At 47.2% G+C, this 25,935-nt stretch overlaps 1 protein-coding gene across 2 annotated transcripts in view; it reads left to right on the top strand.

Moving 5' to 3' along the window:
* The window catches only part of MIB2 (MIB E3 ubiquitin protein ligase 2), a 41,081-nt gene extending 15,262 nt beyond the window's left edge, over positions 1-25,819 (top strand). Inside the window, exons 1-17 of one of the 2 annotated variants that reach the window (XM_064678942.1) lie at positions 5,579-6,524; positions 6,872-6,978; positions 8,729-8,923; positions 10,126-10,268; positions 11,716-11,823; positions 13,278-13,382; positions 14,062-14,224; positions 14,975-15,108; positions 16,952-17,100; positions 17,750-17,906; positions 18,426-18,580; positions 19,124-19,250; positions 19,604-19,834; positions 21,186-21,364; positions 22,414-22,598; positions 23,368-23,433; positions 24,652-25,819. In XM_064678942.1, coding sequence (XP_064535012.1) covers positions 6,472-6,524; positions 6,872-6,978; positions 8,729-8,923; positions 10,126-10,268; positions 11,716-11,823; positions 13,278-13,382; positions 14,062-14,224; positions 14,975-15,108; positions 16,952-17,100; positions 17,750-17,906; positions 18,426-18,580; positions 19,124-19,250; positions 19,604-19,834; positions 21,186-21,364; positions 22,414-22,598; positions 23,368-23,433; positions 24,652-24,893 — 2,499 coding nt within the window. In that variant the 5' untranslated portion in view covers positions 5,579-6,471 and the 3' untranslated portion in view covers positions 24,894-25,819. Of the gene's footprint in view, positions 1-5,578; positions 6,525-6,871; positions 6,979-8,728; positions 8,924-10,125; positions 10,269-11,715; positions 11,824-13,277; positions 13,383-14,061; positions 14,225-14,974; positions 15,109-16,951; positions 17,101-17,749; positions 17,907-18,425; positions 18,581-19,123; positions 19,251-19,603; positions 19,835-21,185; positions 21,365-22,413; positions 22,599-23,367; positions 23,434-24,651 lie in introns of those variants that run through there. The other variant, XM_064678941.1, reaches the window with a different exon arrangement.
* The last annotated feature ends 116 nt before the right edge of the window (positions 25,820-25,935 follow it).

Here is a 25,935-nt window from a genome sequence, read left to right as displayed (position 1 = left end):
GTGCGAGCCAAGGGATGGATGTATGTCCAGAGAATCTCCCCTCTGAGCTCTGGGGCTTGTGTTTATCCACCAGATTAGGATGTTTCTGGAGCTTGTGGTAAATATGACAAGCCAGGCAGATCCTGCTTGGAAATGAGCTCCATGATTTCGTGTATATATAAATATATATATATATAAAAATAGGCATGTGGGGTTTTTTCTCTTTCTATTAATATTATAATTATCTCCAAGTAGTTACTCAGGGATGCCTGACTGTGTCTTTTCTTTGAGCTGAAGGTACATAATCCTACTCACATTTAAAGAAAAAAGAGAAAAAATAAAAAAGGTAGGCAGCAGTTGCTGTGAGAGGCTGCAGAGCAGCCCAGATTTTCTTCCCTGGGCATGGGATCTCCCAGCCCTGCAGAGCTGAATTCCCTTGGGAACACCCCGATCCAAAGGCAGATTTCTAAGGCAGTTTCTCCCCAGGACTTGGGGAAGGATGTACCGAGGGCAATTCTTCCTTTCAGGGCTTGTCCCCACCCTGTGCCCAGACTGTGCGGCTGGAATGGGGCAGGCTGGAATGGGGCAGGCTGGAATGGGGCAGGCTGGAATGGGGCAGGCTGGAATGGGGCAGGCTGGAATGGGGCAGCCTGGAATGGGGCAGCCTGGAATGGGGCAGCCTGGAATGGGGCAGCCTGGAATGGGGCAGCCTGGAATGGGGCAGCCTGGAATGGGGCAGCCTGGAATTGGGCAGTTGGGTGGTTGCTGTCAGGGAGAAAAGGGAGCCTGGAGGGTGGCCAGGAAAGCTGCCAGCCCCAGTGCTGTCCTGGGTGAGTTGTTTGACTTTCCCAGAGCACTGCAGCGCTGCTCTGGAATGTTCTGGAAGCACTGGAGGACTCTTTGGAGTTTGATGCCCATTGTAGCAAAAATCTGATGGTGCTTTGGTGGCTTTTGGGTTGGTTTTTTCCTAAATTACTTTGCCTTTTTTTTTTTTTCTGTGAGTGTGGCTCATTTTTTTTTCCTGTGAATGTGGCTCATTGAGTGGTTTTAGAGAAGATGTGATATGAATTAACTTTATTTGATAAAAAGAAGTCTAGACATGGGCCAGAATGTGACACCCAGACTTTGTTAAAGTAGCACTATTCTGATTTACTTCAGTGTGTGTTAGCAGGAGCAATGACCTTAATGCCAAGCAGCAAAGAAAAAAAAAAAAAAAAGAAGGAAAAAAGGAAAAGGGGTGTGTGTGTGACTTCAGGGACACAGCATGAGCCTGTCAGGTGTGACAGTGGCTTCTGGGAGCCTCAGTAAGGGGTAAGGGTAAAGCAGCAATAGTTGTAATTGGATAATAAAACACCTCTCCTGCTGTTCTGCGTGGCAGGTACTGATTCCAGCTGAGCTTAGGGATGGAGAGGAATTAGAAACCCTCAAGGAAGAAGCTTCCAGCTGTGGGAAGCTGCAATTTTAAAGATGAATGAGGAGTGCATATTGTGGTTTTTAGGAGTCACTCAGCTGTTGGAGCAAGCGGGTCAGGAGTGGGTTTTGTTCCAGGCATTTGGCTGAGCTGGATGGCACAGTGCAATGTGTGTTTTGTGCAGGAGCTTTTGGACAGGGAGCTGGCAAATTGAATTCCCCAGAAATGCCTTTCAGTGCAGGAACAAGGAAGAAGCAGGAACATCTTTGCTTTAATGCAGATGCCATCCTGTGATTTGTTGCTCTGGTGTTCCGGAGGTTGCTCTGCATTAAGAATTGAATGTCCTCATATAAGAAATAAAAAAAAAAAATAAGTGAAACAAAGGGCCTGGATCACCTTTGAACAATGCCACAGAAAGGATTTCTTTGGAATAAGTGAGGTCTGAGCTGTACAGACACTGCCTCAGGCAGTGCACAGTCCTTTTCGAAGAACAGGAATTGCATGGCTCATGACTCACTGCACTGTTGCTTGGAGCACTCATCTCTCTCTCTTTTTTTTTTTTTTGCTAAATAAAGTAGAAGATAAAACCTTTGGCAGTTCCCTCAGGCCCCCCAAAAATCTGTGTGTTTAAAAAAGACACACAGGTAAATGCTGTGAAAAGCAGGATGAGTCTCCTTTGGAGACCAAGGTTGTCCCTCTTTCCTTTCTCTGGCAGGGAATGGGGATCTTTTGGTTCTTCAAAAGGAGCCTCAGGAGTGTGTTGGTCTCAGGATCCAGGCAAAGTGCTGTGATGAGCCCTCTGGAGTGTTAATTAGTCAGAAAGCTGAAGGGGAGTGGATGGAGAGGCATCCCAACGAGTTTGACAGCATCCCATAATCTTGGATTTGAAAACGAAGTTGGGGTTGCTTACACAGTCCTTGGGTTGCCACTGGTGAGATCAAATGTAGGACTGTGGGATGGAGCTCTCACCTCGAGTCTTTCTTGAACCAGAGATGAAGAGCTGGGAGTTTCCAGTCCCTCCAGGCCAACACGTTGCTCCTTGTAGCAGGTCACTAATCCTGGGATTTAGGAGGATTTAACCCCAGACAGACGCTGCAGAGGGTTCCCAATCAGTTTTCCAAAGAGGCTTTGAAGACTCCTTTACCTGAAGGCTATTTCAGGTCTTAAAATGACCTGAGTTTGAACCTCTGGTGGCAGGAAGTACTGTTGGGGTTTTTTTTAAATTTGCTATTAGAGGTAATCTCTTCCTGACCTCTTCCAGTTGTTTTTCTATTTTATTGGTCTTTTTTTGGTTCGAGTTTTGTGGCTGCTGTGGGAGATGCTCTCATCCTTGGCTTAGAAGGATGAACAGCTCAGTTTTACTCAAGAGCTTTTTTTCCAGAGCTGTGTATCCATTTGGTGAATATGTGCTTGGTAATTGGAAGATAAATCAGTGTCTGGGAGCAGGGCAGCAAAGCAAAACTCATCAAGTTTATTTTAGGGCTGCAATAGTCAGGCATGCTCTGATGATTCTGCAAATAATCTACCTCTCATACAAAATATTAGTGTGATTATATCCCAGTGCAAGAGCAGCACTGGAATTTTGCTTGGATCACCTGCTCGGGGATGGGGCTGAGCTGAATTTCAGTGGGGGATGTTTTACCCAGGCTATTTTCTAGGCTTCACTCACCAATAAATCACAACAATTTTTCACAAGTCCTGTTTTTTTCTTCCCTGGCCAACAATGGAGTTGGAGGAGCCAGCAAACCACACAGGGAAATATCCTGTGTGATCAAGCATAAGAAATACAAATATTTTCTCACATTGTGTTTTATCCTGTAGTCAAAACAGAGAGTGCAGTTATTTTCAGCCCTAATTCTTAAACCAACCCTGTCTAGTCTGGTTACCAGCTGGATTTGGAAATCAGATACAGGAACAAGTGCATGCTCTGGTTTGGGTTTGCCAGTGCAGTGCAGACCCATTCAAGGCAGCTTTAATAATCCAGCCTTCCATCTGGGGCTGCTTGGACTGTGAGCCTGGACTAATCCAGCAGCTGAGTGACAACTGCTGGGTGTTTGATTACTGGGCAATAAAGGGGATGCAGGTTTATTTACATAGTAACCTCTTCAACATGTGTTATTTATGCAATGGCAGTTTAAGCTGTTGGTCTCAGAAGTTTTGGTGGCTGTTGACTCAAATCTGACTCTTCTGTGATGATGTGTTTGTTTCCTAACCTGTAAAAAAAATTAATTTCTTAATGTCAAATTATGTATTAATTTGTTCTATCAATGAATTAATATAATTTTGCTTTTAAAAAAAATCATTATTTGCCAGATAAAATACCAAACTGTCATGTCATGTCATCATGGCTAGGCTTGCCTCCTTGTGCATTGCAGAACACCATTGCATATCCCCACATTAGGGCTTCCCTTGGTTATTTTGGAATATTCTGTTTGATTTGTAGAGCAGGGGTTGCATTTTAATGACATATTTTATCTTTACCTTTTGTGGAATTACACGATCCAAACTGTAAGCAAGAGAAATCTTCACTAAAACATCCTTAGCCTGTGTTTTGAACTGATAGTCACGTTTAAAGGATGAGGACAAGACATTTATTTCACTTTGTGTGCTCAGGGGTGCTTCTGTGTTGGTCTGAAACCCTGATTCTGATCTGAGCTTTGGAGGTCACCCAAAAAAGACTGAGCTTTTAGCCCAGCCCAGACCCGAGTTATAAAGACACAGCTGGTTTTGTGAAGAACTGCTGCCTTGTCAAGGAAGGACAGGATTGAAAAGGAAGAATCTTGGTAAAGACAGTTCCTGAAATAGGTTTCCGTGATCCTGATCCCTCACCAGCGCCCTTGTCTTAGTCTGGTTCATGCTTGAGCAACCAGCAGCCCCTGCCATCTGTCAGAATTGCCTTCCTTTATCCTCTGCTGGAAGTGCTTCAGGAAAAGCTTTGCTGGGGGGGGATTAGAGAATCTAGAATTTCTTGCATCGAGGTCAGTTTTATCTGTGGTTTCTGCAAGGTCTCTGTGTTGATTTTCTTGAGTTCACCCTGTGTAGATCTTTGCACATCCTGGAAGGGATGTGGGTTTTGTGTCTGCTGTGGGTTTTGTGTCTGCTGTGGGTTTTGTGTCTGCTGTGGGTTTTGTGTCTACCATGAGCTGAAAGTCTCGTTTACAGCTGTGCCTTTCTGAAGAGATGAACGTGGTATTTATGGCCTGCTGCCTTTCAGGGTGTCCATCCCTTCTGCTCTCCAGCCCTGTGCACTGTGCTTGTCTTTTTGGGACAAGAACTTCCTGCAGTGGAAAAGTCTCTATCTTGCAAAATACTTCAGCTGTGCCTGGTGTGAAGGGTCTCTGACTCCAGCAGGGTCTCAGGTCATTACTGTAAGTTAAAAGCAGTCTGTTTAAACTTCTCCAGGTCAGTTTATTTGGGTCCCACATCTCTCCCAAGCCAGGGTGATGCTGCTGTTGGAGCTGTGTGGAGCAGAGCTCCCAGGGGTGTGAAAAGCTGTGTAAGCACCTCGGTGAAACTTGAGCACAGGCAGAATATCCCCAGGGAGTGGTTCCCGGCCTGCTGGAGAGAGACATAACTTCATTCTGTACAGTACATGCTCCCAAGTGTTTTCTGGACTCTACAGTAATTTAATATCGTTGGAATTTGTAGGGCAGAAATGGCTGCAGACTCTGGCTGTCATAATTAACGTCGTTATTAGAGGCAGCATCGCGGTGATTAAATTTATCTCGAGGGTATTTTAGCATCACACGAATAACTTCGGTTGTTACCCAGTGTTTGGAGCAAAACATGTTGAATTAGATTAAAAGCTAAGACACATTGGCTCAGGACATGAGGTTCTTGCATCGTTCCTGGGTGCTGGTCAGCAGGGTGGTTCAAGGCAGGGGCATTGTTTTTGGGAGGGAAGGAGGGTTTTTCTGGTGGATTGTCTCCAGCAAGAGGTGGAGTTTCTTAACAGTTTTCTTCCTTTCTGAAGTGGTTGGCTTTGTTTTCTTGGTCTCCAGCCACAGATTTCACTGAAAGTGGCGGGTTAATGTGAGGGCTGTTGAGATGGGAAATGACTCCTGTTGTGTGACTACACAAAAAGGGAACTTCTGCTGGGAATAGAATGAGTCGTGGTTGTTTTGCTCCTTAAACATCTTGCTTAAGCTTAGCTCAGTGCTTTATTTTACTATCACTGAGGATCTTTGCATGGAGAGCTCCCTTGAGAGAGTAGGGTTTGCAGGAGAGAAGTATATTTTTATCACTCAGTCAGGGCTTGACTGAGAGATCTTTGATGAATTGTTAGAAAAACATGCAACAAAATACAGTGAAAACAGTGTTGTAGCTGAGCTGTTTCAGACACAGTGCCCAAATCCATGCTGGTTTTTGAAGCTGGTCTCTAGTGCCTGACACAGAGCAGTAAAATGAATGCTGATCAGCATCTCTTTTTAGCTGAGCTTTTCCCTATCCCACTCTCATTATCTCCTTTCATAACAACATCCAGCCTTGCTGGTGCTTAAACCAGGCAAAATCCCAACCATCAAAATAAAGGGTCTTCCTCTTGCTCCTGTTGAGCTGCAGTCTGGACAATGAACATTCCACCATTGTAAGAGCCTGTGTAAATAATCTCTCCCTCTTTTTAAACACATTAGGTTGTAAACCAGAGGTGGGAGATCCGTCAGCAGGTTAAGAAAGGTAAAAGACTTAAGCATTTGGTGGATAAGTAAACAGTAAGTTCAGGCCTAAGCTTTTTATCCTTCTGAGTCTCCACCTTCTCTCTGTAGGTATTAGATGGAAAATAAATACAGTGTTCTGAGGTCAGCCCTACCCCCAATAAGCTTCCCCTCCCCTTGCCCTGTGGAACAGCTGCTGAACTTGGTTTGCTCTGTCTGCTCTGGGAGTTGCCAAGAGCCTGTCAGGCTCCAGGGGTATGGATTGGGGCACCTTGGCAGTCGCCTCGAAAAGTGGATTGTACCCCGGGTGAGCAGCCCAAACAGCTCCCTGAGGATTTTGGTGGCTTGGTGACTCATGAGAAGGCTTTCTGCTGGGGAGCAGAGTGGGCAGAGCACGCACAGAGCCAGCAGAGGAGCTGCTGTGACACTATGGGAATTGGAAGCTGCTTTAACAGGACATCAGACCCCCTGTTCACTATCACGTAGGTACCTTCCCTTTGTCCGTGAGCTGGAGCAGGGTGTGTGTCTGGAGTGTGGAGTGCAGGGCACATGGAAAGGGCTGGGAGATCCTGGGAATGGTGTAGCCATGGTCTGATCTGCTCAGCTTTTCAGCAGGTGAACTGTGCTGTGCAGGTCAGGGTATGGGATGTGCTGAACTCCTTGTGACTCCAAAGCATTGATGCAGTGGGCACCCCAGAGAAGTCCATCAGCATCCCCTTAAAATGAGGGATAGTCCTCATATGACAGACCTCAGTTGGATCAGAGCTTTAAACAGTGTCAATAATAACAATAAATTCATTTGTTTTCTCTCATTTTGTTTTTTTTTCAGAGTCCTGGTGAGTCCTCGACAGAATTTGACTCGCATCACCTTAAAGGGGACTTTCCAGGGGGCTAAAGTGGTCCGTGGCCCCGACTGGGAGTGGGGTAACCAGGATGGTAAGCTGCTTTTGGGGATGTCCTGTCAAACACACCATTGGATTTGTTTTTAAACATAAATTACGTAAAATTTTATTTTTTCTTTTTGGCAAAGTGCATGTGCTGAGCAGCATCTTCTGGGGAGCTGCACAGGGGATGGAGGTTGCTGTTGTTTAGAGTATTAAATATTCCTTGTTTTCTTGGTTATTTGTCACATATCTGTGACATAAACCATATGCATTCATTGAGGGTGTGGGAGGGAAGTTTTGCTACTCCTGTTTCACAGACATGAAAACTCCTGGGAACCATCCTGGAAGTTCTTGTATAAAACTATAAGTGTACATGATGATAAACAAAGACCCATCTTTTCCTGAAAAAGCTTTCATTTACAGTGGGAGTAAGGGTTGTCTGACTCTGTGTACAGTACTCCTTTCTGCTCTGGAGTTCTGTGGAATATCCTTATTTGGACACTTTTAAGAACAGTGAGGAGAAATGCTCCAAGGATGGTTTCCCATGGAACATTAATGAACTGTTTGCTGTGGTTACTGGAGAATGGTTTCTGCTTTCAGTAGGATTTGTAACTTCAGGCTGAAAATGCAGAGGGACAAAAATGCCTTTTTTAGAGCTGTTCTTGGGTGTAATGACTGTACTTAATTCACTGATACCAATTTCTGTTAGTGCTGCAGGGTTCAGGAAGCTGTACTGTCCGTTCCTATTCCAGAGCCCCGCTCACACTGTAATGTTTACAGCTCCTTTTGTCCCTTAAGAATTAAGTCAGAAGTTCAAAGGTTTCCAAAGTTGACTCTGCCATTTATTGCAGCTCTGGGTTCAGTGGAGGACATGGATACTTGCAGGGTCTGAGAGCAAAAGCAGCTTATGCTCAATACAGCTTATCCATCCTGTTGAGATCAGATGGACATTTACATGTCTGAGACTCGCGTTGCTTACGATGGTGGTGACCTGAAACCAGTTACACCAGCAAGACCAGTGGGAAGAACCCTAAAAACCCTAAATTCAGCCCCTCAGGTGGTCTCTGATGAGCACCACCCTGGTTTTGGTGGAGCTGCCCCCACCCACAGCCGTTTACTCCTCTTGTCACTGATAGGACTGGCACGAAAGCCCACTGGTTTGTGTTGTGCTTTTTAGTCAGATGTGCAGTTAGATGAGGAATTAAACTCCTTCAAGCTGTTAAATTTCAAGACTTTAGAGGCAATTAGAAGCTCTTTGTCCACTCAGACAGACAGCTGTTGCTGTCCCCATTTGGGACTTGCCCAAGTGACTTGGCAGCAGAGTTGGGTTGGGAATCTGCAAACTCTGACTTCCTTCATGAGGTTCAGTGTTCATAGACTGTTGTCTCTTGGATGACAACATGTCCCATGTGCCCAGCCAGATTTATCTCCACACACATATCCTCCTGTTCTGGTTTTGTCCAGTGTACTGCTCCTTTCTTGGGCAGGTGAAGAGAACTACCAGAACAAACCTTATTTGATGCTCTTCCACCTGGCTGGTGTTGGGGAGAAATTAAAGATCTTAGGTGGGTTTTACATCACTGTTTTTTGTCTTGCCACAGTGTGGTGCCATGACACTGTGTGTTCCCTAACCTAGGCCACGCACACCAGGAGGAATTCTGCACAGAACTCAGCTTTTTCCACATCTGTATTCCAAAGTAGATGGCTGGCTGGCTTTCAGTGAGTTTAAACACACTCCTAGCTGGCCAAACCGAGCCGTGCCACGATCTAATTTTCCCGATTTTTCCCTTTTCCCCCCTCAGGTGGCGAAGGTAAAACCGGGCGCGTGGTCGATATCCGCGGCTGGGACGTGGAGACCGGGCGCAGCGTGGCCAGCGTGACGTGGGCTGACGGGACCACCAACGTCTACAGGGTGGGCCACAAGGGCAAGGTGGACCTGAAATGCACCGTGGAGGCTTCCGGGGGCTTCTACTACAAGGAGCATCTCCCGAAATTAGGTGTGTGGAGATGAATCGCCTGCTGGGGAGTTGGGATGCTGTCGGGAGGCACTGAAGCCATTTTGCTTGGAAGGCAGAAAAGGAGCAGGTGGTTTTGTAAAGTTCCTACATCATATGTGCCATTCAAGAGAAGTGGCTTGTGTGTGACCTGCTGCTTGATTTCAGAGTGGTCAGTGAAATAGTGCTGTGGTAAAACCATGAGGGATCTTCTGCCAAGGCAAATCCCTGCTGGAAATGCAGGAAACTCCCACTCTGTCACAGGGAATTCAACCCAGTGTCAGTTCTGTTAACCCAGAGCTTTTAGTTCTTCAGGCAAGCAGTGGTTCAGCTGGTGTTCACTGTGCTTTTACAGAGCAAAGATCATTGCTCTGGTGGACCCAAAAGTGTGTTGGAGGGGACGTGACCAAAGGGAGAGTTCTGAGAATGGAGCTGCTAAATACTTGCCCGGGAGAGAGAGATTAGAAAAAGTGATTGGAAAAGGTGATGTCTGTATTGGCAACATGCTGCAATTCACATTTAACTCTGATGAAACCAAGGAGACTGTTTGTGCTTTTGGACTCGCAGCTTTTCTTTACCAATGCATAATTTAGTTGTGTTTATTTTAATGAGTTGCGGGGTCCATCTTTTGCTCCCCTGAAAGAAAACAAGAGGGGGTCTGTTCCTGTGTTTGCAGCAGCAGAATCAGGCCTTTCTCATTCTTTCCTCTCCCTGAGCAGCTTGGCAAGAGCACGAGGGAAGGGAAGGGTTGGATGGGGAGTTTATCCCAGTGGTACAGCCTCCCTCTGCACGAGAAGGGTAGGAGGGGAAGGCACTCCTCAAAGCAAGTTATGTGGCTGCCTGTGGAAGAGAACTTATTTTGGGTGCTGAGTGGGTGTGTCTGCTGAACACCAGTTGTGGGTGACTGAGCTGCTAAGAACAGCTCCTGATGTCTGCCATGACATGAGAGGCGTCCTTCAAAGGCATTCCCCGCTCTGGGAAGGGACAGAATGTGTCTTGTTAGAGCTGCCTCATGTTTAATTCATAGAATTAGAGCTAAATCCTCTTGATTTCTCCACCTAGGGCATACCCCAAATAGAAAAGGGGTGTTTTTACACCATTCTACCCCAATTAATGTTAATTTGCGGCCCTTGTTACAAAGCCAGTGAGGCACAAAGGTGTATTATTGCCTCCTGCATGTCTGTGGGTGGTGTTATTCTCCCTAGGAAAACCAGCTGAGCTGCAGAGGAAGGAGAGCACAGACAGACACCCATTCCAGCACGGGGACAAGGTGAAGTGCCTGCTGGACATCGACATCCTGAGGGAGATGCAGGAGGGCCATGGAGGCTGGAACCCCAAAATGGCAGAGGTATGAGGCTGGTTACTCCTCTGGGTAAAGTATCAGTCACTGTCTCAGCCTGCACAGGTAGGCACTGGTTAGGAAGTTACCAGAACATCTTTGTGTAACACGGTACCTCCTGCATTTCTATTGAGTTAACTGAAGCCCAAATACAGATTTTTTTAGTGGTAGGACACTGGAGTCAGATTTATTTTTAGGCTGGGATTTATGTGACAGTTGCCTTGTGGAGCCCTGCACAAGAGTTGCTCAGAAGTCTTGGGAGCAAAAAAATAATGGCTGGTTTGTCTGTTTTTAAATGAGCCCTGGACCTTTTCTTCAGGGTTCTGGATCCATTCCTTGTTTGGCTTCTTTGCTAATGGAAGTTATGTCTTTTGTCAACAGTGGGCTCTGTCCCTGGCCAAGGCTAAAATTTCTCAGCCCATATGATATTCTTGGAGCTTAGCCTGTTGTCTTGTCTTTAGATTGAAGAGCTCTCACTCTGCTGTCACCTGTTGTCTAAAAAAACCCAGATAGCGGAGGAAGTAAAGATAGAAGTGACACCTATTACTGTGGAACAGCATGAAGCAGTGCTATAAAATTATAAAAGTCACTTTATATATGTATCCTGGCCCAACCTGCCCTGTAGGTGAGCAGGCTTTTTGAAATCAGGCTTTAAAATGTCGAGACAAACTGTGTCATTTCAGCTTCAATGTGGAAATCTGTTAACTGAGCATCAGCCTCCTGGTTTTTTTCAGCCTGGCAGGCAGGGACTTGGCATCTTCTGGCAGGAACTTTAAGAAGGCTGCCAGTGGAGCCAGGAATTTTTTATTCCATCCCCAAAGCTGTAGTTTCTGAATGCTGCTGTGTGGTTCCTGGTGTCTGTTGGTTGTTAAAACCTCTGTGCTCCTGAATTCCTGTTGTTGGTGAATCCAGGTGTAGAGGGGGATATTAAAAAGATTTTTACTAGATGTAAAACAGTAACTTCCTGTCATTTCAGAAATTGGTCCTTTTTGCCTCCTTCTAAACTATGAGCTGCTCAGGACCTGCCAGAACCAACAATTCTAGAGCACTGCACTACACGACTATATTTTATCTCCTCTACCATGCCCCTCTTTTCCCCTCTCAGGATGTACTTTGCTGGTATTATAATGCAGAACACTGTTGTGATCTCTGCCCACCTTTGTCATTTGGGAAGAGGACAATTTGTGCTGCATTTTCCAGGATTTTTTGCACTTTGTATTCCTACCCCCCTCCTCCCCCAATATGCTGCTACTTTAAAGGAGCTTCTTAAGGAGCCCTTCCCTGCTTTTGTAGACAAACAATGGCTGCATCTCATGTGAAGCAGGTTTGGGAGCTCTGTTAGTCTGTGGATTGGAAGTGCTGGGTAATTTAGCCACCTATGCCTGCTTTCCCCACTGTTAAGCAATGTGATTTATTTAGGGGCTTTCCCCTACTTTTTTTTCCCCCCTATCAAAAGTTCATTGGCCAGACAGGGACCGTGCACAGGATCACGGACAGAGGGGACGTGAGGGTCCAGTTCAACAGCGAAACCCGCTGGACTTTCCATCCTGGAGCCCTGACCAAGGTATGTGCTGGGCTGGGAATGCTGCAAGGAAGAGCTGTCCTTCAGCCTGCTCTACTGGGACATGGTGTGGCACAAGCAAGTGCTGAAGGGATGCCCTGCTGGGCCAAACACAGTGGGTTTGGGCAGAGCTCCCTGCAGCCCATCAGAGCTCAGGCAGATGGTTGCAGGCAGTAGGAGTTGGGCTGCTGGGTTGGCCAGTTTGATGAGCTTCTGCATTTTAAATGCATTTTCTTCAGGTAAATTCCATTTCTTGATTCCAGCTTCTTTCATATGACAGTTTACCTACAGTAGCTCATCTTTCTGCAGCTGCCTTTCAACCTTTTTCCACATAATTGCCATTTGATTTTGTTTTGTTCCATTTGATTTTGTTTTGTTCCATTTGATTTTGTTTTGTTCCATTTGATTTCGTTTTCTCCCATTTGATTTTGTTTTCTTCCTTTTGATTTCGTTTTCTTCCTTTTGATTTTGTTTTCTTCCTTTTGATTTTGTTTTCTTCCATTTGATTTTGTTTTCTTCCATTTGATTTTGTTTTCTTCCATTTGATTTTGTTTTCTTCCTTTTGATTTTGTTTTCTTCCTTTTGATTTTGTTTTCTTCCTTTTGATTTTGTTTTCTTCCTTTTGATTTCGTTTTCTTCCTTGTTCCCATGTCTCTGTGTTATTCTCCTTTTTTTGCACCTTTGTCTCCCTTCTCTTTGATTCTTCTGGATGACCTGAGTCTTTAATCCAGCTCTTCTAATTTTGTGTCTGTGTTTCTAAAGCTCATAGCTCTGGCCTTCCCCAGAGGTTTGAAATGTGGATGATTAGAAACAGAGATAATTAGATATAGAAGAAGCTGCTGGAAGACCACAAAATTCTGAAAGACCTGACCAAGGTCACAATGCTAAAAACTCCAAAATCAAGGGAAAATGCAGTGTCAGACTGTTTTGCACAGAACTAGTCTGCTTTGAAAAGTGTGTTTTGACAGTGCTCCCTTCTTAGCTCAGTGAGCAGAGGGAGCATCTGGCATATTACCAGAACAGATAAACTCTGGTTTCCCTTTTCTCTTTTAAATAAAAAACAGATTTAACTCCCTTATTAAAGTGAATTAAAATCTCCAGTGCCAGGTCAGGTGTAGTGAGGAGATGGACCGAGGAAAGCCCCACAATTTTATACTGGCATTAATTATAAACGGCTTGAAGAAGAACAAAAAGTTAGAAAACTGTCTGTTGCAAATTATTTCCCTACTTAAATGTGCACTTGGCTTAAAAGAGAGTTACCCCAGCCCTTGGACTGTGTTTCTTTGGCAGGGCAGTGATTACAGTTGTACTAATGGTTTGCAGTGCCTTGTTTTCTGAGCCAGTGGGTGTTTTTTGAGTCGATGGGCGTCGTGTTTGGTTGGGTTTCTGGGGTTGTTTTGGGGGGATTTTTTTGTGGCTTCATCTCCCAAAAGCTTATGACTTTCTTTTTCTTGCAGCTGAACACGTTCTGGGTGGGTGATGTGGTCCGGGTGATCGATGACATGGAGACAGTGAAGCGGTTCCAGCCTGGCCACGGCGAGTGGACGGACGAGATGGCCCCTGTGAGTGCACCCCAGCCCCAGGAGTCTGCCCAAGCAATCCCTGAGAGTGATGGGCTTGCACTGCCCCCCCAGACACTCCTGCTGGTCACTGAGTGCCCAGACCTTGCTGAGGCCCTGCAGAGTCCCTGTTCCCTCCTGCTGTTGGCTCCTGGTGACCCAGTCGTGTTGCAGCACCCAAAGCAAACAGGGACAGGGCAAGTCTGACCAAGGGTTTGGCTGCCACCAGCTCAGATAACAGGTTTTGCTGACCAAAGTAAACAAGTCCTCTTACACCCTCCCTAATTCTCTGGAATGAGGCAGGGAAGTGTCCAAGTGGAAGAATGGTCTGATCAGACCAGTGTGGCTAGAAAGTGGGATACAGGTTAATTGCTCCTCCAGGAGCAATTAAACACCCAGAGGAAACATTTCCTAGTCCCACTTTGGTCAGTTCTCTGTGTTCTTCAAACCACACTTTATTGTTTCACCACCTCCTTCCCCAGACATTTATAAGGTGTCTGGGAAACCCTCCTGGGTAAAACTGGTGAGAACCCCTGGTGCCCTCGAAGTGGGAACTGCCTGCCAGTGTGTCCCTGTCCAGTGCTTCTCCTCACCCAGCAGGGCTGCAGCTTGGGGAAACCCTCTTAGAAAACATTGCTTTGGGGCTGAGACCTTTGAGAAACCACCTTCTCTTTCCTTGCAGACCCTGGGGCACATCGGGAAGGTGATCAAGGTCTACGGGGACGGAGATCTGCGCGTGTCGGTGGGAGGGCAGTCCTGGACCTTCAACCCTGCCTGCCTGACAGCATACCAGAGGGAGGAGGAGGCAAACCTCATGACCACAGAGAGTGCAAAGGAGTCAAAGAGTGAGAGAGATGTCAGACCCTTCAGGGACCTGGGAGCTCTTTGCTGCAGCTCTTTGGGCGGTGTTAAACTCCAGCTGTTCTTCCCCGGACAGAGCTCCAAGACCCAGCTGTGCCTTACTGGGCAAGCCAAGCTGGCCTTAACAGGAAAATACAGAATAAAACCCAGCTGTGCCTTACTGGGCAAGCCAAGCTGGCCAGCTGTGCCTTACTGGGCGAGCAAAGCTGGCCTTAACAGGAAAATACAGAATTTAGGACTCGGAAGAGCTGACCACAGCCCTGCCCTGGGTTCAGCATTTGTCTTGTTCTGTCTCAGTTTCCTGGTCCATCCTGTTTCCTGTACTAGGATACTAATTGTTGAAGGCTTGTGAAATAGTCCCAGGACCGTGTGTTGGAAGTGTTGTGAAATCCACAATTATTTTGCCCAATCCACCCTGAAATTGAATTTGGGATCACATGATGTGGAGAGGGGTTTTTTGGTCTGTTTTGCACTTCTGCTCATAAATTTTTTTTTGTGGCCTCACCATACTTACATCCTTTAGATGTCAGGATCATGTGGGAGAGAGGACAAGACTTGCCAGGGTTGTTTTGTTTTGCTTTGCAGATGGATCTTACACTCAAGATAGACTTCAAGGACAACTTGATACTAGCCCAGACTTTTTCCACTTTGCTCTGTCTGGAGAACTGTAACACCTCTGTCCTCTCAGGCACCCAAAATTGTGGAGTTACAGGTCCTTTCTGTTCCTCATTCAGGTACTTTGGTGGCTGTTCTGGAGAAGCTGCTGTCCCAGAAGACAGAGTCAGAGCATGCTGGGTGCCTGGTCATTTGTGCAGCCCTCAACAACACAGCCAAGGTCCGGGAGCTCCTGCAGAAATACCCGGACAAGGCAAGTTCTGGAGACATCCTGAATGGCTGGTTTTTTGTTGCTTTTCTGTCATAAAATTTTGTGGTCCACTGGGGAGAAGGATGGGAGAAAAACAATAGATTTTTCAGACCTATTAATATCTCCTAAGAGCTGGAAGGTTATTTTGCTGCAATTCAGGGTTAAATGTGTATATTTTATGCCTCTAGTTTGTGGCATTAAATCTGAACTGGAGTTAAGTCCTTACAGCACATTTCCAGAGCTGGCTTTTCCCAGATTTCCTGTGTGGACACTGCACCTGCAGAACGAGGGGGAGAGGGGTTTATCTGTATGAGAACAGGAGGAGATACCCGAGTCTCTGTTGGAAAAGGAAGCCATGGGCTGTGTCTGGCTGTGTCTGTCCTTAGATGACCTTGCAAAATCATATTGTTGGAATCAGGAAAGAGAAAAGCTGCCCAGATCTGTGCAGTGTCTTATCTCATGTCTGACTGGAGCAGAGAACTGGGCTTGACTTGTTGCTGAACAATTTTTTGTGCTTGCAGAGTGCCAAACTCAGGATCACGTCTCCTGAAATCTCTGCTCTGTCAGGCTCCTTCAGGGAGGGGTTCAGGCTTCATAAACAGATAAAAAAAGAACCACCAGAGAACAAAGTATTTCAGCAGTGTCCTTGGAAACCATTGGTAACAAAAAGAAGTTTTGTTGAGGCTGTGTCTGTGTGGCTGGAGGAAGCAGCTGGATGTGTGAACCAGCAAAAGTGGGATCAGTTGTGAAGGAACCCCTGTGAAGCTGATTGAGTGGATAGTTGTCTGGTGTTTATTATAGTTCTTTATTTTACAAAGTTAATGGGGCTTCTGGAGATGGGAATAATAGACAAATACCTGCACTTGTCAAATTGATCTCAGATAAGGAAGTGCCAGGAGTAAGGAATCCATTATGTGATTAGTTACTTTTTTATTAGATTTCTGTTTCTATTCTGATACTCATATTAACAAATTAGTTATTTCTCTTAGAGTGTTATACCCAGCAAGAGGGGGCTGGGTTTGAGGCTCACTTAGTGCAGGTTGGAATTGCTTGCCAAGACCTCTCCAGCTTATCAGCATTGTCTGTTGTGTGCAAATGGAAGAAAAGCACAGTGGCCTCCTTGTCAAAATGACTCTCCCATCATTTGGGTGTTCCAAGGGAAGTCCTGCCTGTCCTGCCCTGGCTGCTGCATAGAACCAGCTGCAGGGGGGAAAAAAAACCTTGTTCATTAACTTGTTCTCCCTGCTGGTCTGCTGAGGTTTTGTAGCTCCTTCATCTCCTCTCCTTAGCCTCCCACCGGTTTCAACAGCTGCTTTTCCCTTTTTTTCCCTTGCCTTTCACACAGGCTCTCCTTGCTCTTCAGTCTCTTTAATGCTCAACAAATCTCACTGCAGCACTTGAGCTCTGTGATATCCCCTCCAACCACTGCGCCCAGTGAAGTACCTGCAGCAGCACAGAACAATGGGGGACTTGGCACCTTCAGAGCCTTATGCAAAGCTAATTTGATTTCCTCACACATTTTCCTATTGGGAGAGGAATTGTTGGCAGAGGTGGCAAGAAGTGTTGTGCTTGCAGGCACAGAGTGATTTGGCAAGAGAGCTGCAATTAGAGCCCTGGCTCCCGGCTCTGTTCTCTCACTTCTCCCCTCTTGCCTCCATGTGCTGTCCCCTTCCCCTTCAGAAACGTTCTGGGACAAGGTCAGCTTGGAGTTGGTGCCCGGGGAGTGGAGCCAGCGGGGCCCAGATCCCTCCTGGCAGTTGGGAGCCTGCAGCTGTTCCGCTCCCATCCCACTCTGGCCCCGGCACGAGGTCATTCCTCATCTGCTGTGCCTCTGCCCTTCCCACAGGTCGATGCCAAGAACCAGGGCAGGACTGCCCTGCAGATTGCCTCCTACCAGGGGCACCTGGAGGTGGTGAAGGCTTTGCTGCAGGCACATGCCAGCGTCAACCTGCGGGACGACGAGGGGGACACGGCGCTGCACTACGCGGCTTTCGGGTAGGGTGCCTGACTCCTTCCTGCCTCTGGTGCAGGGTCTAAAGGGCTGCAGAATTTATGTTCTGGATATAAATGGATAGTCTGTGGGAAGGATGTGTGGCTGGTGGAGGCTTTTCTCTGATTTTACCCTGTATTAGAAATTGGTGTTTGAGATTAAGCCCCCCAGGAACATTTCTTAGCACACTCCTTTATACTGCACAGCAAGGTTTCCATGCTGGGAATTTTGGGGGGAATCAGAACAAGAGGTTTTGGTGAATCAGAAAGAGAGCTTTTGGTGATTAGATTTTTTTTTTCAAGGGGTTGGGGGGGAGGTGGTTTGGTTGAAATCACTTTGGTTGGTTGTTTGGTTGGTTCCTGTAAGTGCATGTGTTTTCCAGAGGAAGATGGAATTTTTAATTGTTTTGTCCATCACCAGGGAAGAATTCATCAATAAAAGTGGGAAATTCCTGTTGATTTAGAACAGAGGGAGCAGATTCTAGAGCACAAATTAGGAAGGTTTTGTTGTGTGGGGCTTTTTTTTAATCCTAATAAGAAGTGGGACGAAGCCGCAGGGATACAAAACCCGAGAAGCTCCATTGCTTTTCGAGGAGGAAGAATTTACTGTCACAGGGTCGGCTCTAACCTGTTTTGCTCCTCGCTTTTAAATCAGAAACCAAGCTGAGGTTGCCCGTGTGCTCATTGGCAAAGGAGCCAGCACAGACCTGTTGAACAATGCCAAGTGCACGGCGCTGTACGTGGCTGTGAGCCAGGGCTTCACCGACGTGGTGAGGGCCCTCTGTGAGCTCAACTGTGATGTCAACCTCCCGGTGAGTTTGGACCCTGGGGGGGATTTGGGGTAGAGGGGTGTTTGAGGTTTTTTTTTTTCCTGGTGTTTTTTTTTTGAGGTGGGGAGGTGCTTCTTTATGTGTTAAACCGCTCGGTGCTTTGTCGGGTTTGAAAGTCGTTCTCCTAAAATGCACTGCTGTAAATAGGATTATTTATACTGAAGTATTCCTTCAGTGCTCTGGAATTCCAGGTTTGGGTCTGCCCAGCTCAGTGCAGTGACAGTCTCTGTGCTGGACTCGGGCTCCCAGTGAGAACTGACCTGCTGTTAGTGGGTGTTGTTGTTGCAACTCTCCTGTTGCCAGCAATAAGGAGGGCTGAGATTTTTGAAGACAGGCAGTGATGGACCCAGCCCATTTTTAGGCTGTGCTTGTGTGGTGCTGGGGCTGGACTGTGCTGGGTCAGTGTTTCAAAGCTAGCTGGGAATGTCAGCAGCTCTTAGGTGGTTTCCCTTGGCTTCCTGAGGTGGGTAACCTGTGTTCTGCTTGGGTGTCCATGTGCAGGATTCCCAGGGAGACACCCCCCTGCATTATGCCATCACTCTTGATTACAAAGTGGTTATTGAGATTCTCACTGAAGTACCCAACATAGACTTCACTGTCCAGAATGGCCAAGGCTTCAACCTGCTCCACTATTCTGCTCTGAAAGGCAACAAGCTGTGAGTGACCTTTTTTTCATTTTTATGGCTTTTGCAGATCTTAACTCATGCTTGTCTCAGCAGTAACAAGGTGGCAGGTGTAGTTCTGGATAGATGGGAAGAAAATAGATATGGCTGGGTGTAGCTGTTGCCCTCCTTGCCTTCACAGCAAACTCCTGCCTGCTTTCCCCATCCCATCTCTCTCATACCTCCCCAGCTTGGCTTGAAAATGTCTGCTTAGTTTCCTTAAGTGTTTGGGTTCACACTCAGAAGGGCAGGAGAAGGTCTGTAGTAAAGACTGTGTCTAACTGAGAGCCTCTGGAACTCTTCCAAGGATAAATCTGCTCATTATTTCCAAAGCAGTGTGACTTTACCCTTTATTACTTTATTAAATGATAACTGAGGGCTTTTGTTGTATTCCTGTAATTCAATCTGTGAGTTAAAGGGACTGCTCTGCATCACCAGTGTCAGCTCGTGGTGCTGCCTATTAAAATATGAACATCCATAACCACTTTTTTCCTGATAAAGTAACTCTTCCCTCTCTGTTAACCTCCAACACTCCAGAGCCATAAAGAAGATTCTGGCAAGAGCTCGGCAGCTGGTTGACTCCAAGAAGGAAGATGGTTTCACTGCCCTGCACCTTGCTGCTCTCAACAATCACATGGAAGTGGCAGAAATTCTTATCAAAGAGGTAAGGAAAAAAGCAAAACAAACCCACCACAAACAAAAGGCTCCCATCTGCCCCACTCCCATCTGCCCCACTCCCAGCCCCCCACATTTCTGCTGGGACTCACAGGAATGTCTCTTTGAAGAGCTGGCATCATTTGTCAGACTGAAGAAGAAGGGTTGGCATTCCCAGGGGTGTTTTCCTTTGGCACTGGCAGAGAGGAGAAGGGTGTCTTGGCCAGAACAAAGCGGGTTGGAACCAGAGCCTGCTGGAAAACGTTTGGTGAAGACGGACTCGAGGTTCGGGACCTCACCAGGCTGTTGTGCAGCCCAACCCAGCAGCACCAGCTCACTCTGGTGCAATCCCTTCCCTTCCAGGGCCGCTGCGACGTGAACCTCAAAAACAACCGGAACCAGACCCCTCTGCACCTGGCAGTGATCCAGGGCCACGTGGGGATGGTGCAGCTGCTGGTGGGCGAGGGCAGCGACGTCAACGCCGAGGACGAGGACGGGGACACGGCCATGCACATCGCCCTGGAGAGGCAGCAGCTCATGGCCCTGGCCATGGAGAAGCGCGAGGGGGACATGGGGCACTCCCTCCTTGCCAAGGTGAGCTGGGAGCAGGAGGAATTCCAGCACTGAGGGCAGGAGAAGGCTCGCTGTCGGAATGTCAGCGGGATCCGAGGGGGCGAAGGAAGGCAGGGAAACTGTGGCAAGCCAGGTCCAGATGGGGAGCATAGAAACAAATAGGAACAAACCTTCCTGCCTGTGGGAAAGCAAATAGGTCCTCTGAGGGGGTGCTTGAATTTATAGCATGGAACTCGACATAGCCAGACAACAATTCATCCCGTCTCCCCCGATATTTTTATTAGCATTGTGCTTCTTTCCTGACATGGGAAAGGTCACGAATCCACTTGCAGAGCCAAGAGTCCTGGGTTTAATTCATGCCCCAGGACCACAGCAATTCATTTCTGTCTGATGGCATGGAAAATATGAGGACAGCAAACCACAGCCACCCCAGTTATCTGCGGGAGGACAGCAGTGTGTGAGAGGTGAGGTGGATCAGGCTGAAGGATAAAGACAAAGTTGTTACAAAGCCTGAACTGGATTTCCCTGTGCTGTTCTCCATTCATGGATATAAAGACCCTAGTTCTAGAAATCAGTGCAGCACATGCCAAGGGGTGTGGGGATAATTTAATGCACTGGAAAATCCAGCATGGATTTTTTTTTCTTTCTTTCTTTATTTTCAAATGATCAGAATAAGCAAAACCACCCGTTCCTCCTTTCTAACTGTTGGTGCTTGGAAAAACCCAGTGCATTGGTCATCCATTCTGCTCATTGCCAAACTGCCATTCTTGTGGTAGCAAGAGCTGATGGCTCAAGTGCATGGCCAAAGGCAGCCAATAGCTGGTCCTGGATGCAGGAAGTCTTAAAGAGGGATCTGTGTGTGTCATTCCCACTGTTATTTGCAATAACATCATATCTAGATGCTGTAGGGTCCTTCATGTCCAATTTTATTTGCCCTGACCTACACACTCTGGTCTTTAAGTCATTGGGAAACGTTTGTTGACTTTAATTTGGGTCATGTACATAAAAATTTTGCTTTTTAAATAGATGTCACTTAAGGCTCCATGGGCCAGCTGTTCATCAGCTGGTGTGTGCTGTGTTGTCTTCACCTGCTTCCTTTTCACCACCTGAAGAAGTGAATGCCCATTACTATGATTTGTGTTGATTATCACCAGTTAGGACCAGCCTTATGCACTCCTGTCCCTGGAATGTAAATTTGAATCTGCTGTTTAGGTGCTGAAGGGTCTTTTTTGTGTTTTCAAAAACTGTTGCTAAGTTGCACTTTCAAATTTTAAGTACAGGGTGTAAGACTTTGTTTAGAATTTGATACAGGTCGTGTCCATTTAACAGAAACTTTTTGTGCTAACAGTGTGTGTTCCTCCACATCTTTTAGCTGCAGGCTTCTGGCTTTCTTGGAAACGTAGAGCTGAATGTGGGGACTGCAATTGCCTGCTACTTAGCACAAGAAGGAGCAGATATCAATTATGCAAACCACAGAGGAAAATCTCCTTTAGACCTCATTACAGATGGGAGGATTGTCCAGATTGTCAAAGACTTCTCACAGAAATTCAGGTAAACCTTGTGCTCAAGGCAGTGACAGCAAACTCCCCTGCAAACCACAGAGTGCTCCCTCCAGCTCTTCCAGGAGGGATGGAGCATCTCTGGAACACTTGGGGTGTCAGTCTGAGCACCTCCTGTTTCTTCTGGAGCTGGTTGCTGCCCCGTGTTTCTGGAGGGGTTATGTGAGGCTGGGTGCTGCCATTGGAAAGTGTTGGGAAAAGCAGATTAATGTTGCTCAGTGCAAACTCAGCCTCCTGATTTAACAGAGAGCCCTGAGGCAACCTGAGCAGTCTGGCCACTGAAGCCAAGAGCAACTTTGCAGAGTCGTTCTGGGTTCTGTTTTATTTTCATTTGATTCTGCAGTTGCAGGTATTTAAAGTCTAAGCAGAGAGGAAGTGCAGCAAAAGGGTGGCCACCAGAACCCACAGAATTCATTCCAGAGCCGGATAAATGCTTGTTTTTCAGCTGATAAGAGAAATAGCTGAGAAAAGGGAGAGTATAGCCAGTCAAAGATGGCTTTAACTCGGGTTCTGAGAAAACATCTGTTTGCATTTTGACTTTGCAAACGTGAAAGCAGAGTTTGATATGAGGGCACAGACTTGGTCCTGTTACTGCTGGAGGAGGAACCACACAGCAGTGCTGTAACTGGCCATGCCTCTGGTCCACTGTGGAAAAAAAGGTGAAATGTGTCCCTTTAAACATCTTGCACAGGAATTTTGTCAGTGGAGCATATGTTGGATTGAGGGTTTTTTTGCTTAAGGAATGTAATTTCTTTCAGACTGACATTTCTCAGAACAGCATGCTGGTTTCAGCAGCTGATTGTGCTGTCAGTACCTCACTGCTGCCCTCCAAAAGGGCATTTTCAACCTGTGTAAATATGAGCCATCCTTGCTCTTTTCTTTTTAGGCAGAACTAGTCAGGATCCCAGCTGAGTCGGTCCCAGTAGGGCGAGTGAGGGATCACAAGTTTATGCCACTGAGCGTTTGCCAGGGATCAGCACAAAGCTGCTGAAGGAGGGTCTGGGGTGTGTGGCTCACGTTTTGTGCTGCTCCTGCTTTCAGGGAACAGCAGGTTTCTTCGGAGAGCTCCACCATCACCTGCAGCCTTCGCCGTGTGCACACCACGCCCAACACCATGACCAACCTCAGCGTGTCCAGCGTGGCCGTGCCCACAGAGTGCCTGGTCTGCTCAGAGCTGGCCTTGCTCATCCACTTCTTCCCGTGCCAGCACAGTATTGTGTGTGAAGGTGAGTCCTTCCCCTGTTCCTTTCCCTCTTTCCATGTTTTTCTTTCCCGTTCCACCGCCCAGCCTCCTTAGCTGGGCTCCCATAAATCAGGCTCTGTGTGGACACAGAGTGAGCCATTGTGCTGTTTGTGTCCTGAAACAACCCCAGCATGATTTCAGCAGCTTGGGCAGGACATTCAAAGTTATCTGTGAAAAGCACAGAATGTTCTGCCCACCTGCTGATTGGGACCCAAGGCAACTTTACTTGTGCTTGTAGATGCCTGCACGATTCAGAAGGAAAGGCAGGTGCCTCAGTTCTAGCTGTCAGTGCTTTATCCATCAAAAACCTCCTGAGAAGGATTTCCCTCTTCTCTGGCTTTCACTGCTGTTTGCATTTCAGTTGTTTTAGTGGCAGCCTGCTCAAAGATGTCAGCAAGTTTGTTATCTCACGAGGCACTCACAGTCTGACCCCAGGGAATTTGGGATTTTTGTGTGCCAGAGCTGCTCCCTTTTCCCCCAGAGCTGTTTGGATCCACAGTGCAGCAGTGCCAGTGCCACAGAGCATCAGGGACTTAAAGGTGTTGTGTTTGCTACTGACCTAGGAAAGATTAAACCAGGAGACTTAAGGCACAAAAAGCAGGTTGTGACCTCCTTCCGTGCAGAAACAATCTCTTAATCACCCAGGGAGGCCTCAGGTTGTTCAAAGCTGGTGTTCTTGAGTCCATTGCTTTCCTCTCTGTTCTGACATCAGGGGGCTTAACTGTGATCTCTTCTCGTGTCATTTGTGCTAGAATGCTCCAGGAGGATGAAGAAGTGCATCAAATGTCAAGTGACAATAACCAAAAAGCTGAAACAAGGTAATGTTTGCTCTTCCTGCTGTGAGTGCTGTGGGAGGGGTCCTGTACAGGGTGGGGTTGAGGGGCATTGATGATTTTCAGTGGAATAGCAAAGAGAGTTAATTTGTTTGGGCTTGTGTGTGTGTGTGTGTGTGCCTATTGCCTTGCCCACCTTTAGAGGGAAAAAAGAACATCTCAGGTGTCACAGGCCAAGCTCAACCTGCATAGACAGGGCATTTAAGGAAGCTTTGCCTGGGTCTGGCTTATTCTGTGCATTGAAAGCAAATATCAGGCTCTCCAGTCTGTTTTCACATGTGGTGGCTTAACAGTGAAAATTTATGAGAAAGGAAAAATTGCATTTTGTGCAAGCCTTGCCTGTGCCTTGGCTGAAATCACAGTGCCTGTGCAGGGCTGGCATTACCCAGCTCTCCAGGAATCCCTGAGCTGGATTGTTTCAATAAGGCTCTTCAGCTCAGTTCCAGATGAGACATTTGCATGCAGATTTTTGCTGGAGGAGGAACATCAAGGTCTCCAAAAATACCAGCTGGATTTCCCTGTCAGTGATGTCTTCAGTGCTTTGTCCCCAAACCCACTTCACCTTCATGGATTTGAAACCACTCCTTGCACCACTGATGTGCAAGTGGCCCCAGAATGCTGAGGAAAGGGGCATCTATATTGAATTGTAGAGCTCCCTAATCAAGGATTAGAGGAGCAGAATATGAGCAGTGGGGCTGAATTAAGCTGAAACCAGGAGGAGTCTGTTTGCCTAAGCTGGCATTTGGGGTTCTTTCATTTCACAGAGTTGACAGAGTGCCCCTATTTGTGTAAAAGTCAAGATAGGTCATGTCAAGTGGTTTCTTCTTGTTTGACCATGTGTGCCCTGAAGGGCTTGGCCAGAAATTTGAGTGCCAGATGTGAACAGGGAGAACACTGGAAGGATTCCTGGGCTGGCCTGGCAGAACATCCCACCCAGCTCTGAGCGTTCCCATGTTCCAGAGCACCAAGGCAGGACATCTCAGCCAACATTTTGTTTCCTTTAAAACAAAAAAAAAACCCACAACCCACCAAGCCACCTCAAACCCACACACACACAAACCAGAAGGGAGGAAAGCAGCACTTTCTGGCCAAGTCTGAAAAGCATCCCCTGGGCTTTTATTTGAGGAATTCCTGGATAAGGCTCAGTGAGGAGAGTTTAGGGGCGGGGTGTGACCCTGACTAACCCTCCCTGGTGCCCTGCAGACAGCACGGAGGTGGAGTGCAGCCCCAGCTCGGAATCCACGGACCAGAGGAAGCTCATGGAGGAGCTGCAGAGCCGCTACCGGCAGATGGAGGAGAGGATCACCTGCCCCATCTGCATCGACGACCAGATCAAGCTGGTGTTCCAGTGCGGGCACGGCTCCTGCCCCGACTGCAGCACGGCCCTCACCGTGTGCCCCATCTGCCGCCAGGCCATCCGAGAGAGGATCCCCATCTTCGTCTAGGGGTGCTCCCAGCCCTGCCTGCCCCCTCTGCCCCCTCCTTGGTTGTGTTTTGGGGGTTTGGCTCCTCCCTGCAAAGCCCTCCTGGAGGAGAGGGAGGTGTCACACACGCAGCTGGTGTCGGAGGTGGCCCCTCGGCACCCCCTCCCCTGTGCTGCTCCTCCATCATAAACAGCTCTGACCCGTCTGCCCGGGGTAAAAGAGCCCTTTTGGAGCAGAGAGACGGACAGAATTCCACGTGGAGATGTTCCCCACTGGCATCCAGCTCCAGGACTGCACCACAGCCAGTGCCCTGCGGGGTGGGTTTCCCTGGACTGCCCTGGAAGGAGAGACTGGAGCAGGATGTTCCTCACCCCTCATCCCGTGGCAGGTGGAGCAGGATGTTCCTCACCCCTCATCCCTTGGCAGGAGGTGGAAGAGCACACGCTGCACTTCCCCTGAGGAGATCCCAGCTCTCCCAGCTGCCTGCCAGGGGTAGGGAGGGATGTCCTGAGAGTGTCCTCTCCAACCCAGAACCTGTGGACTCCACTCCAGCAGAACAGAGGCAAACTGGATGTAATAAGGTCCTAAAGACAGAGCATGTGCCTTAGAGATAAAGTAGTGAACACTGATTGAAGAAAATATGTTGTTACAACAAATATTTCTAACCTCTAAGTGACGCTCTTCTTCCATATTTTATTTTTTTTTTTTTTTTGGCACAACTGTGTGTTCAGAGACTCCTGAGCTTTCTATCCATAATGCCAAAGGCAGGTGTTAAATACTCCAATCAAAGTGTAAAGAAAATAAATAGTTAATAATTAAGAGACGAGAGAGCGGAAGGAAAAAAAAAAAAGGGGGGGGGGTTCATTTTTGTTTCTTTGTTTTGCAGCAAAACTTAATAAAATAAAGTATATATTTTCCTGAGCATTAAAATGAATGTACAAACAGTAGCTGAAATGTGGATCCAGCTGTATTGTGTTTTCCAACTGAGTGAAGAAATATTATCCACTGAGTCATCCTGTTGAGTAGCTGTTGGTGGAAGTGTGGCTCGCGTGCCACACGTGTG

This window comes from Pseudopipra pipra, chromosome 22 (assembly GCF_036250125.1).
Source record: "Pseudopipra pipra isolate bDixPip1 chromosome 22, bDixPip1.hap1, whole genome shotgun sequence".
Lineage (NCBI taxonomy): Eukaryota > Metazoa > Chordata > Aves > Passeriformes > Pipridae > Pseudopipra > Pseudopipra pipra.
Note: the sequence above shows the minus strand (reverse complement) of the source record. Positions and strands in the feature narration are given on the sequence as shown.